This window comes from Bos javanicus, chromosome 23, assembly GCF_032452875.1.
Source record: "Bos javanicus breed banteng chromosome 23, ARS-OSU_banteng_1.0, whole genome shotgun sequence".
NCBI classification, from domain to species: domain Eukaryota; kingdom Metazoa; phylum Chordata; class Mammalia; order Artiodactyla; family Bovidae; genus Bos; species Bos javanicus.
Genome location: NC_083890.1, coordinates 28,071,027 through 28,083,971, shown reverse-complemented (window position 1 = coordinate 28,083,971; position 12,945 = coordinate 28,071,027). Strand labels below are relative to the sequence as shown.

The following is a 12,945-nucleotide window of genomic DNA, read 5'->3' as shown; positions in this document are numbered from 1 at the left end:
TTAGGCCATACAGAGTATTGAGTAGAATTCCCTATGCTATATAGTAGGTCCTTATTAGTTATCTATTTTATATACAGTGGTGTGTATATGTTAATCCCAACCTCCCAATTTCTCCTCCCGTGATATAATTTGTTATTAAAACAAGAAGATAAAAGCCAATTGATTATTGAAATGCCTGCATCTAAGAAAAGAGAATCAGGGATTTGGAAAGTGGTATAAGGACCACAGCTTTTCATTATGTCTTGTAGCTGCACCAGGTCTTTATGTGGTATCTTTAGTTGTGGTATCTTTAGTTGTGGCATGAGAACTCTCAGCTGTGGCATGTGGGATCTAGTTCCCTGAGCAGGGATTGAACCTGGGCCCCCTGCTTTGGGAGAGCAGAGTCTTAGCCACTGGACCACCAAGGAAGTCCCTTTAAAAATATATACATGTACAAGTTTGGTAAAAGTTTTAAAAAACAGTCAAATAAACAAAAACACATGTGGGAAATAATATACGTTAAGCGCTAAGACTGTGGATTTAAAAATAAGCTCCACAGTCTTCCTGATGACTCAGTGCCCCTCTTGTGGAGGCCTAAGAGGGAAGGACTTATGGGACATGACAGAGCATGGTGAGGTAGGCTTCCACACAGCCCAGCCTCTTGTCTAGGAAAAAGTCACTGTGATCAGGCATGGTCACTGATCCAGTTCACTCACTCAGGTGGGAAGTCACAATAGAGTTGGGGCCAAAACCTCAGGAATAAAGACAGCCCCTTTCCCTGAAATGTCCTCAATTTTTCATGGAGGGCATTTTTAATGTCCCTCCTCTTCCTCCTCTTTTTTCTCTTCCCCGCCACCTCCTTTCTCTTCCCTCTGCTTCCTCTCCCTGATTCTCTCCTTTTCGTTTTGAAATAATCCTAAACTCACCAAAAATTATTGCAAAAATAGAGATGTCCCACTCAACCTTCAACCAACTTATCCCAGTGAAAGCATCTCAGGTACTATAGCAGGTTATCGAAAGTGGGAATCAACCTTTTTTTCCCTCTCTGGTAAACTTGGTACTTGAAACTCCAGAAATCTCTTTCCATCATGACTAACGTGATAGATTCCTAGTTTTCAAAGTGCTGCCCTTTGAAGAGGAAGTGCTTCCCTTTGAAGAGGAAGTGCTTTGAGTCTAATCCAAGCCAATGCTTGTGGCTGAAGACTCAGCAGTGTTCTGGTCTAGTTTGCTTGTGAAGAGCTGAGAAACATAAAGGGTCACCAGAGAGTGTGGAACTGATGGATTTAGAAGATAATCCAGAGACGGCCTTCAGCAAGGAGGGGAGCTAGTGGGCTAATGTAGGTGGTTACTGGAAAAGTTACCTGGATTGTTTTTAATGAGACATTTCTCACCTCAGTGGGTTTCCTAATGAGTTCAGGTGGTGTAAAATATCATTAAAACAAAAGAAACATCTGTCTAGTCCAGGCCCTGAGAGTAATTCCTGGAACATTAGTACTTCCAGGACACTTTTTTTCCTGGATGAAATTCCGTCTGAAGAGATACACTATTGTCTTTTAAGAAGCCCGGCGCGGAAACACAGGAACTCAACCGTGTGTGTTAAATTCAAGCACGTGTCTGTCTTAGCTGGGGTGTTCCCCTAACCGCCCCAGTCCCACGAAGCCAGAGGGAGAAGGCGGGGTTATGGCCTCCATCACCGCATCAGGGCCTCCCATCACAGCCCCAGACAGGCCCCTGAGAAGCTGCCACAGAAAAGGTAAAAATGCCCAGGTCCTGGGCCAGCACAGCTAAAACCCTCCAACGGTTGAAGGTGAGCGTAAAAAGCGAAAAAGAATAGAACAAGCTAGAAAGAGGAAGGTGCAGGAAGGAGAAGCGAGTTTCAGAGGAACTGAGCAGAGCGCTCAGAGATACTCTTGACCACACGCCAGGAGGCGGCATCTCCCGGCGAGAAGCAGCGCCCTCTAGCGGTTAGACTCCGCGCGGCCGCCGGGGCGGCTCATCGTCCCGCCGTTTCTAGCCCGAGCTGCCTATTTACACCCCCGGCTACCGCGCTGGTGAGTGGGGTTCACTGAGGTCCTCAGCTGGGAGCCTGGGGCGGTTTCAGGGGTGTGGGTGGGATTCGGTGCGTGTCGTGGGGACCATCTCACATGCGGTGCATCTCACATGTGGGGCCTGGGGAGGGGGTGGGGGGAGCGCGAGGATGGGGAGCGTGGGGGGCAAGGTAAGGTCGAGAAGCGGCCGAGGTCTACACGCGGCCTGCTGCGACCACCTGTTGCCACCACAGCACATCCCGCTTTTCTGTCTCTTTCCAGTTCCCAGCCGCTGCTCTCCCTGCTGCACCTGCCCTGCCCGCCTTCCTCCTCTTCACACACCTCCGTCCTCTGACCCCCTGGGTGGAAGGCTGCCCCCCACCTCCCGCGTTGCTCCTGTCAGAGGCCTGCAAGGGCTCCTGGAGGGCCGAGGCTCAGGTGACCACTTCCCAGCAGTCGTGCAGCGCCCTCCGAGGCCCCTGAGTGCTGTCCTCTCCTCCTGTTCCCAGTTCTGCCCTCTTCTCATTTCTGGTCTCGGAGTCAAGGAGTTTCCAGGCCGACTGTGCTCAGGGGGCCTCAGTCCTTGGAGTTAAAGGTCTTTTTCTAGCGACCAGGAGCTCTGGGAAGGACACAAGGGCCCTGAACCACACTTCCTAAAAACTGAATGCCCCTCTTCTGGGCCGCAGACCCTGGTCCTCCTTTCATGATAAGACTCACCTCCTAGTGTCAAGGCCATGCTGCACGTGCCGCACGTGCGGTCTATTTGGGTTTGTTTTTTAAACCTTGGAGAAATCTATCCCTGACTTGTTGAATGTTCTTTGCGCTGACAAGATATACAACTGTGGTGAAAGGGAATTCCCTGCTGGTGGAGGGGTTAGGACTCAGCACTTTCACTGCTGTTGGCCCCGGGTTCAGTCTCTCATCTGGGAACTAAGATTTTGGTGTGCCTAAAAAACACCAAAAAATAAACAAAAACCCAAAACAAAAACAACAAAATAAACCAACAGCAACAAAAAATACCCAGCTGTGCTGAAAACTCTGAATCCCTGGACCAGCTTCTCAGAGTTATCTGAGTAGCTGGTTTACAGGTTAGTCAGTTTGGCTCAAATAAAACTCCATTCTATTTTTATTACTACAGACTGTTTATTGATTATTTTCACAGACAGAAATTAAAGTCTGGTGGCTTTGTGGCCAAAGGATTCTTCCTGCGATTTCTGTGGTCTCCACTCCCCACTTCCCTCTTCACATCCCACCTCCCCACTAACGTGAACTCAAATTTTCTGCTGTGTTGGTGTTCCACAACTGTTTTCGCACCTCTTCCCCTGCCATCTCCTGTGCCCCTTCGGGATTTGCCCTCCCCTCCCTGCTGCCCCCTCCTCTCTACAGTTCTCTGATCCCTTCCTAGGGCGTCCCCACCCCCGTATCCCCTTTCCCACCACAGGTCCTTCCCCTCCCCTCATGGGTCTTCTCCTGCGAGAATCAGTCACCTGCAAGGCTCCTACCTCCCTTCAGCTTTCACTAGCCTTTCTTTTCCGCCCCCCACCCAGAAGACTTTTGCTCAGGGGCACTTCCCTCCACCCTCACTACCCTATTTTCATCAGCAGGAGGAGCTCTCCTGCCAATGATCCCTGGGCCTTGAGCAAAGTGCCCAGCCCCTGAGGGGAGGACCAGTCCCCCACTTGACACCCATCCTCCTACCTCCGCCCCTGTGCAGGCACCTGCTCTTGGCCCTCGTCCAAGGTGATCCTTTCCCCCAACACGGCCCCTCCCCACTTCTGCATCCTAAACCTAACCCTCTGGATCCCTCCACTCTCCAGGCCACAGGTGCTGGAGTCCACTTGCACTGGTCCCTCTCCAGCTCCCCCCATGACACCTTGCCCTGCTCCCACCCTTGTCCGAGTGCCTTGGGCCCTCACCAAGTAATTAGTAACAGGCCCACTCTTGTGGTTCCCCAAATCACCACCTCACTCTCACCCTCCCTCACCCAGGGCACCTCTCTTCTCCTGTCTTCACCCTAACCCAAGGGGGGTTACCCTGGGTAACAGACATTTAACAGATGCCCTGTGCCCCAGTCCCAGGCCCTCACCACTATCTCCTCTGCAGCCTCTTGCCCCTCCTCCACAGTGGGAATACTGCCCTTGATCCACTGCCCACCTCCTTGGCTTTCATCACCCTCTCTTTGGTTCCTGGATACCAGCAGCCTCTCACTACCTCAACAAGATCTTTGTTTTATGCCACTTGGTCAACTGGTCTTTCCCTAGAGGGCCTCACCATGTCTCTTTGCACTCTGCGCCCAGACCCACTCCTTCACCTCCCCCAGGTTACTGGCCCACCTTCATCTCTCTTGGGGCCACAGCCCAGTCCCTCAGGCCCCTCTGCCTCCTGCCTCACCCTCCCTGGAGCCCACCTTGTCCATGATGAGCCTACACTAGGGGCAGCAGCCCTCGCTCTCCATCTCACCTGGCCCCCCTCTGAGCAGGGATCCCTCTGGTCCTGGGTCTGACACTGCCCTTCCCTCCCTCTGACTCCACCTCCCCTCACCCTGCTCTTCCTGCCTCTCCCCTTGCCCTCCTGCCTGGACCCTTAGGGAGCCGGTGCCTCCCTGTCCTGGCACTTGTCCTACACGTGTGTCCATCTCCACTCTCTCCCTCCACTCCTCGATTCCCCTCTCCCTCCTTCTCTTTCCCATTTTCCCGTATGGAAATCCTCATTCTGGTCCCTTGTACACATGCATGTTCTGCATCCTCAGCACCTGGAGCAGGTCAGGACACAGAACTGGTCTGTGAAACATCTGATGTGCACTTGTCTCCAGAAAGCAGCTTCATCTGTGGTTCCTCCTTCCCCAGGATCCCACAGTCTTTGTTACAACATCACGGTGCTGTCCCAGGATGGATCTGTGCAGGCCAGCTTTTTTGCTGGTGGACACTTGGGTGGTCAGGCCTTCCTGCACTATGATCACATGAAGGGGAGGGCAGAGCCCTGGGGAGTCTGAGCTGAAGATCTGGAAGCTAAGATGTCGGACAAAGAATCCAAGTGAAACTGGGCAACTCAGATTGGGACTCAAATCCACGTTCTTTTAACTGACATCACATCTGGTCTCAGTACTTACTGATTCTCAGGTTCTTGATGTCTCTTCTCAGAATGAATTCAGTGAGAGACAAAGTGATAGGTAAAAAGTGGATTTTTTAGAGAGAAACACACTCTGTAGACATTGGGTAAGCCATCTCAGAAGGCAAGAGTCGCAAGAGGCCATGGAGTTGTCAATTTTTATGAGAGTGGGTGATTTCATAGGCTAATGAGTGGGAGGAGTATTCCAGCTATTTTGGGAAAGTGGTGGGATTTCAAGGAACTGGACCGTGGTCAGACTTTTGACCTTAATGATCTGCCTTGAAACCGTCACAGCACCTGTGGGCGTGTCATTTAGCTTGTTGATGTGGAGTGCATCCTGAGGCTCAGGGTCTAGCAGAAGTTGACTCCTCTGCCATCTTGGACCTATTTGGATAAATAATGTCACTTGTAGTGACAAGGGCAGACCTAGAGATTATCGCACTAAGTGAAGTGAGTCAGTCAGAGAAAGACAATGATTCCACCTGAGATTCACTCATATGTGGAATCTAGTTTTTTTAAAGATACAACTGGACTTATACAAAACAGACACAGACTAACAGATATCAAAAACAGATTTATGGTTCCCAAGGGAACATGTTGTGGGGAGGATTAAATCAGAAGCCTGGGATGAACATACATACATTACTACAGAAAAGACAGATAACCAACAAGGACCTACTGTATAGCCCTGGAAACCCTACTCAATATTCTGTGATACCTTATATGAGAAAAGAATCTAAAAAAGAATGAGTGTATGTATATGAATAACTGAGTCACTTTGCTGTACACCCAAAACTTCTATAACATTATAAGTCAACTATACTCCAATAAAGTTAAAATATCAAAAAATAAATGTTGTACCACATTCTTCTTCTGCTGAAAACAATCTTATAACTCCCATCTCACTCAGAGTAAAAGTCAAAACAGTTCCAACACCCTCCAGGCCTACAAGGTCTGGCTGTACCTCTGACCTCATCTCAGTTAATCTGCTCCAGCCGTACTGGCCTCCTCACCTTAACAGAAACACACAGACATCCTCCTGTGCCGGGGTCCAGCCCCAGCAGGATCCTAGGGTACCCTCAGGCGAGAGAGAGATGACACGGGTCTTATAATGGGTTGAAACCTGATAGTCTGGGGTTGAACGATAAGAGAATAAAGAATAAAGAGAAAACAGGAGGCTGATATTCTTTGGTTTACACAGAAAGCCAAATAATGTCCCTGACACGGGGCTTACTCTGTTCTCAGAGGCCGCAGGCGCCCTCTCGGTGGGGTGAAGATGCAGGGCAGCCTCTCCCCTGGGTGAAGACACAGGGCACCTTCCTGATTGGGTCTTAGAAGCCCGGGCAAAAAAAGTGAACTCAGAGAGCCTCTCTGTTTCAAGGGGTCAGCCTAAAGAAAAAAAGAGAGAGAAAAAGAAAGACACAGAGACCAGAGCTCTGGAGAAATGGGATTTGCAGTTTTATTTTCAAAAGGAGCTTTTATACCCTGAATTACACATTTTCAGAAGTGAAGGACACAAAGTCATACAGAGGCAGCTCAACATGACATCAGTTTGACCTTCACTGGGACCAGGATGTTTTCTGCATACCTTTTCATTGACAAGGGTCTTTGTGTTATGTACATTATCTTCTGGCCCTGTGGCCTGCCAACATTTTATAACTCTTTTCTGATAAAGGTTGGTCAACCAGAAAACTTGTTTTCTCCTTTAAAGTGTTTTTTCTTTATTTTTCCAATCTGCATCACTCTCAAAAAGTACTGAACAAAGTTACATTTCATAGAACAAAGGTATGGCAGGTTACAAGAGAGAAAGAACCAATTAGCTCAAAGGTCTGATGAGGTTAATTCCAAGGCTACTACTTGTTTTTCTTACATTCCAACTACATTAACTAATGCACTCCCAGGTGTACAATGGATAAGGGATATGGGAACTTGGCAGCAAGCATTGGCTCAACAATGAAATCTTACACCAGCACTACTCTAATAGTTTTTAACTCTTCAAAAGGCTCTATATTTTTAGAATGTTTTATAATGTTTAGTATGTCTCTCACGGTTGGGAGGCTGTGAACAATCATGAGTGTTAATTGCAAGAGTATAGATAAACCTGCCAGGCAAGCTAGAAAGCCGTCAGAGGGGTTTGAATTGAAACACTCCTATCATGCCCAGGAGACTTATTAACTAAAGCCCTAAGTTGACTTTTTCCAGAGAAAGGTGGTCGGGGATAGCCCCCTGTTAATGTCAGAGGAGTTGGTGAAAGGCACAAAATAGTAAGACAGATTCTGGTTTTGGGGTAGATGCTCGAGCAGATTCAGGGGGTCCCTCGAGGCCCGATCTGCCTTTGCCTGTCAGGTCTCTTCCGCATGACCTTTGTCATGGGTGGGATCTCCCGAGGTGGCTCCCGGCACTCCTGCCCTGGTGCATTTGCCTGGAGGTTCCCCCTGCCTGGAAAGAACCTCCTCCAGTCATCGGGGGTAACTAGCCTGTCCTTTAAATCTTTCCCAAAGGCCACTTTCCCGGTGAGACCCACAGTGACCACCCTAGTACAATAGCCACCTTCCTTGTCCTCACACTCACACTGTGCATCACGTTCCCCACTGCATCTTTCTGTTGTTCCCATCCTTTCACAACAGAACACTTTCCTTATTTAGCCTACTGATAAGACATAGTCTGTCTCCTACCACTTGAATACATGCTCCATAAGGCCAGCAACTTTTCTCTTTAACTTCAGTGATGTTTCCCAGATATAAAATACTGTGTCATGTATGTGGCATGCAGCTGGTATGAATGGATGGTCAGTGTAATGTGCTGTGTCTGTGCTCAGTCACTCATTCACATCCAACTCTTTGCGACCCATGGACTGTAGCCCCCCAAGCTCCTCTGTCCGTGGAATTTTCTAGGCAAGAATACTGGAGTGGATTGCCATTCCCTTCTCCAGGGGATCTTCCCAGCCCAAGAATCAAACCTGCATCTCCTAAGTCTTCTGCATTGGCAAATGGATTGTTTATCACGGAGCCACCTGGAAAGCAGGATCAATGTGAAGCACCTCCCTATATCTTTATAATGTGACCTCAGGCCAAATGTTGTATTGTGGTAGCTACAGCATAACATCTACTCACACTGACATCAGTGCCACTTGTGTGTTTCTCACAAGTGCTGTTCTTCCCTTCTAGGCAACCAACCCTCCTTCACACTACATCACAGGATATTTTTCTTTTCAGAAAACAATTATTGTTGACTTATGGGTCCTATTTTCTAACCAAATATAAGCCCAAATTAGACTCTGCTTTAAGGGCTTACCAGGTGGCAATAAAACATGGTATTTCATTTACACTGCATGACAAATAGCTACTATCCTTAGCCATAAATGAGTTCTTAGAAACCAGTAACATTGATATTTTGAGGGAAATAAAAAAAAAAAGAAAAATGAAATAAAAGACTTGGTTAGTAAGGATAAAGCATATATGAAGATGACTAAAATGATCGTAAAAGAAAAGCAATTTCTTTGCTTTTACTAAATTTAATATTATTAAAGACATTTAGACATACTAAAACTGTACAAACATTTGTTAAGTTTTACAAAACAGACCCACACAGGCAAACACTAGGGGACTAGATTGATGAGGACCTATGGGGGAAATCTGTAGTTTGGATCCTGATTTTCAATAAGATATGAAAAAGGAAAAGAAGTTAAGACAAAGAGGGAGACAGCCCAGCCCGGCCTCTGTTGGATCAGGAAGGACCATCAGAGAAAACAGTCCAGGGTGTGGAGGGGTCGTGGTGGACAGAGGAGGGCCAGGCTCACCACTTCTTTACATTATGCTAATAGCAGCACAGACACATTCAGATGACTTCTGCAGAAAGTGAAGTCAGATCTTCAAGTCATAATGCAGGGGTGGGATATGGAGTCTTGCATCACTCAGTCCCCACGAGGTAGCTGTTTCACACTGTGAAAGAAAAGAATCATGAACCAGTGTAGGTCAGTCATGTAAGGGCTCACATTCTCCACAGCCCCCCACATGCTCACATGTCCCACTCAAAGACCCCCACCACCCAGTGTGTCCCCCCTGCACCAACTCCTCTCCCAGTCAAGAACCTCCAGGGTCTCACCTCTAGGATCCATGAGAGCTCTGGTCCCACACATCAGAGCTCTAGTCTGATAAACGTTCACTGCCTGGGGGAGAAAAGACCAGGATGTGGTCAGAATCCACAGGAAAGAAACTAGAGAAGGCACTTTGAGGAGGATGAGCCCCCATGACCTCTTGTCTGCACCCTCAGAAGGGTCCCAGGAATCGCATCCTCTCTGCACTTACTTGTAGTCTGAGTGTAGCTCCCTCATTTTTCATCTGCAAGAAGAAAACATCATGGAGAATCCATGGAGAAGACTGAATCATGATATCCTAAAGAAACCCCCTACTTCTGGACCCCAGAGAACTTTCTGGAACTGTAACCAAAAATCCAGGACAGAATCAGGAATATAAAGAAAGGAGATGTGGGGGGTCTGGACCATCTCCAACCCTTCTAGAGGTGTGAACTCAGTGGGGACCTTCCCCTCTGACCTTCAAGTGCTGAGAAACAGACCCCAACTGGAATTATGAAGGTGAAAAATCTATCTTTCATTTTCACATGTACTTTACAAAAGGGTCAATGTTAGCATCAGCTCCAGACCAGCAAGCCCATATGTGTGGATGGTATTTCCCAGGAACAAGGCAGGCAAACTTCTACCTGGGCTTGAAACCCCTCAGTGAGACAAGAAAACTCAGATCCCTCCCTCCCTTCCCTACCTGAGCGCTTCTTCCTCCAGATCACAGCTCCAGTCACCACAGCCACCACAGCCACCACGAGGAGAACCAGGCCAACAATGATGCCCATGGTGAGGAAGGAGGTCTCAGGAGGTTCTGTGGAGGAAAAGGAAGAGGCCCTGACCTCAGGCTTGAGTCCTGACCTTTGAGTCCTGAAGGGCTCCTGCTTTATCTGAGAAAAGCTACATCCCATCTCCATCCTTACCCCATCTCAGGGTGCGGGGCTCCTGAAGCCCCTCATGCTGCACACGGCATGTGTATCTCTGCTCCTCTCCAGAAGGCACCACCAGGGCTGCCCACTTCTGGAAGGTTCCATCCCCTGAAGGCCTGGTCTCCACAAGCTCCATGTCCTGGGTCTGGTCCTCCCCGTCACGCTGCCAGGTCAGTGAGATCTCCTCAGGGTAGAAGCCCAACGCCCAGCACCTCAGGGTGACCTCACGACCAGAGATGGGGTGACAGGTCACATGTGTCTTTGGAGGGTCTGAGGAAGAAGAATCAGAAAATTCACACTTTATGTTACTCCCATGGGGCACAGAGGAAGCATCACGTGATCATTCTGAGAAATGATGAGAGCATGAGTTTGAAAAGAAAAAGCACAAACACCAGCCTGGGCTCTGGTGTGTGGGAAAATCTCCTAGTCCTTGTAAAGTTCTGGAGTCAGGGTGAGAGCCATGGTAGGATGCTCCACCTTAAGGGGGAGAATACAGAGCAATGGTCCTGACTTTGTTGGAAACTGAATGACTCAGAAAAGCTGGAGTCTGGCCTCTTATGATGCTCTTGGTCTGAGAACAGGCCTTGAGAAAGTCATGGGTCACAAGATGGCGGGCAGGGTGAAAGGGCACCACTGACCAGTTATTTCAGGGATGGTTTCCTGCTTCTTCCCCAAAGGCACTGGATTCCTTAATTGTCCTTCAAGAGAAATGAAGCTACTGGCGAGTCACCGTCTTGTACAGAATATGGAAATCCGGGCGCATTCTTCCCTCTCCTGACAAGAACCTGGGGCGCTATTCCCACAGGGATCCCATTTTCCTCTCCTCGTGGGAAGCCAGCTCCAGCCCGAGGGGAGATCAGGAAAGCCCCGCGCCCCTCGTACCTGCGCGCAGCAGCGTGTCATTCCCGTTCTCCAGATGTCTCCGGAGCCCCTCCACGCACTCGCGGTTCAGGTAGTTCCTCACACGCTCCGCAGCACCACGCTGCTCAAACTTGCGTTTGGAGATCTGAGCCGCCGTGTCCGCCGCGGTCCAGGAGCGCAGGTCCTCGTTCAGGGCGAGGAAATCTCTGCCATCGTAGCCGTACTGATCATACCCGCGGAGGAAACCCCCGTCCGACCCCACGTCGCAGCCGTACATCTCCTGGACGGTGTGAGACTCTGACCCGCCCCGACCATCCGCAGGGATTAAACCCAAACTGAAATGAAACCCGGTCAAGTCCCCGCGAGCTCCTCTCGGGTCGGGGGGAGGGGCGGGTCTCACAGTGTTGGGGTGACCCTCGGACACGGAGACTCGGGGCGACCCCGCCTGTCCCTGGGGATGGGGGTCGTGACCTGGACCCGGGCCCGCGTAGCTCACCGGCCTCGCTCTGGTTGTAGTAGCCGCGCAGGTTGTTCAGGTTCGCTCGGAAAGTCAGTGCGGAGTCCTTGGTTCTCCGCGTGTTCCGATCCCAATACTCGGGCCCCTCCTGCTCCACCCACCGCGCCCGCGGCTCCATCCTCGGATCCCGGGTGTCGCTGTCGAACCGCACGAACTGCGTGTCGTCCACGTAGCCGACGATGATAAAGCGGGGCTCCCCGAGGCCGGGCCGGGACACGGCGGTGACGAAATACCTCAGGGAGTGGGAGCCTGGGGGCGGGGAGGGGTGAGACCCGGCCCAACCTCCTCGTGGTTCGGGTCCCGGGCCTGAGGTGACGGAACTGGGAGGAGGGAAGGGCCAGGGGCTCGTGAGACGGAAAAGGTCGGAGAAGGACCAGGACTTGGGGGGCAGAGAAGAGGGGGCGGGAAGCAAGGGAGGGACAGGACGGGAGAGGGGGAGGAGGCAGGTCTGGGCGAGGGCGGCGGGCTCGCTCCTTCCCTGGAGGTCCTGCCCACCCACCTCCCCGCAGAGCCCGTTCCCTCCAGACCCCGCACTCACCCGCCCAGGTCTCGGTCAGGACCAGCGCACCCGGCAGCAGCAGGACGAGGGTTCTCAGCCCAATGACCCGCATCTCCCGGGTCTGGGGAGAAGCGAGTTCAGCGGGTGGATGAACACTTTGTAACCTGGTACCGCGGGGATGAATACTGGCCGCTAGAAATCGGTCACCCAATGGGAGTGAGACCTGGGGCCGCGTCACAAGTATCCCGATAGGAGGGCCGACACAGGTTGTGAGAGAGAAAGTCAAACTCGTGTAGACGGGAAGCCCCTAGATGGAGCGTCCCGGCCCCAGCCAGACATGGCCCTTGACTATGAGACCCTGAGACCCTTGCCCGCCGGGGAACCTGGGACGTTGTCCTGATCCCTCCTCTCCTGCACCGAGAGCTTTTTGTCACACTCCCTGAGTCCTGGCCCAAGGGCTTCTGGCAGCGATTTTCAAAACATTTTTGGTCAGAATATTTATACAATCCAACAAATTAGTGTGGACCCCAAGGGTAATTTTGTTTATAGTTACTTCCATCGATATTTTGCATAGTAGAAATAATAGAGTTAGAATTTGCTTATTCATTTATTTAGAATAATATTAATAACTCACACAGTTAACATGGAATATAACTATTTCCCCAAATAAACACTACAGTGGGAACAGTGGAGCTTTTTACATTTTTATATTTTTGCAAGTCTCTTCTTGTCATTCTCATTAGAAGATCGCTGGATGTTTACGTTTGCTTCTATGTTAAATCCATTATTTTGGTTGAAGTCTATGAAAATAAAAAGCCCCCACACACGTAATAGTATTTTAAATAACTTTTCAGATAATTATCTAAGTTCATCTTTGATCCAAAACTAAAACTACAAAAGTGGTAGTTTCTCAAAGGTTATTTTCAAAGTGGACGTGAAATGATATT

At 49.8% G+C, this 12,945-nt stretch overlaps 1 protein-coding gene and 1 non-coding gene across 3 annotated transcripts; both read right to left on the bottom strand.

Moving 5' to 3' along the window:
• Window positions 1–334: 334 nt before the first annotated feature.
• On the bottom strand, window positions 335–407 carry TRNAG-CCC (transfer RNA glycine (anticodon CCC)). Its single transcript has one exon. It is a non-coding gene; the product is annotated as a tRNA-Gly (tRNA).
• Window positions 408–6,549: 6,142 nt separating this feature from the next.
• On the bottom strand, window positions 6,550–12,208 carry LOC133236501 (BOLA class I histocompatibility antigen, alpha chain BL3-7-like). Of its 2 annotated transcripts, XM_061398561.1 has the most exons (8): window positions 12,038–12,186; window positions 11,479–11,748; window positions 11,004–11,279; window positions 10,116–10,391; window positions 9,893–10,006; window positions 9,422–9,454; window positions 9,219–9,282; window positions 6,550–9,055 (listed from the first exon to the last, which is right to left on the bottom strand). In XM_061398561.1, the coding sequence occupies exons 1-6, from the start codon at window positions 12,108–12,110 to the stop codon at window positions 9,444–9,446; spliced, it is 1,020 nt and encodes a 339-aa protein (XP_061254545.1). In that variant the 5' UTR covers window positions 12,111–12,186; the 3' UTR covers window positions 6,550–9,055; window positions 9,219–9,282; window positions 9,422–9,443. The 2 variants fall into 2 exon arrangements, with proteins under 2 accessions (XP_061254545.1, XP_061254546.1); XM_061398562.1 differs by lacking the exons at window positions 6,550–9,055; window positions 9,219–9,282; window positions 9,422–9,454 and having other exon boundaries at window positions 9,750–10,006; window positions 12,038–12,208.
• Between the last annotated feature and the right edge of the window lie 737 nt (window positions 12,209–12,945).

Excerpts from the sequence above, each read along its gene's own strand:
- LOC133236501 (XM_061398562.1), bottom strand. The coding sequence starts at position 12,110 with ATGCGGGTCATTGGGCTGAGAACCCTCGTCCTGCTGCTGCCGGGTGCG. Across the intron at positions 10,392-11,003 it reads TGACACGCTGCTGCGCGCAG|ACCCTCCAAAGACACATGTG; the intron begins GTACGAGGGGCG and ends CTTCTTCCTCAG. Across the intron at positions 10,007-10,115 it reads GCCCCGCACCCTGAGATGGG|AACCTCCTGAGACCTCCTTC; the intron begins GTAAGGATGGAG and ends TTTCCTCCACAG.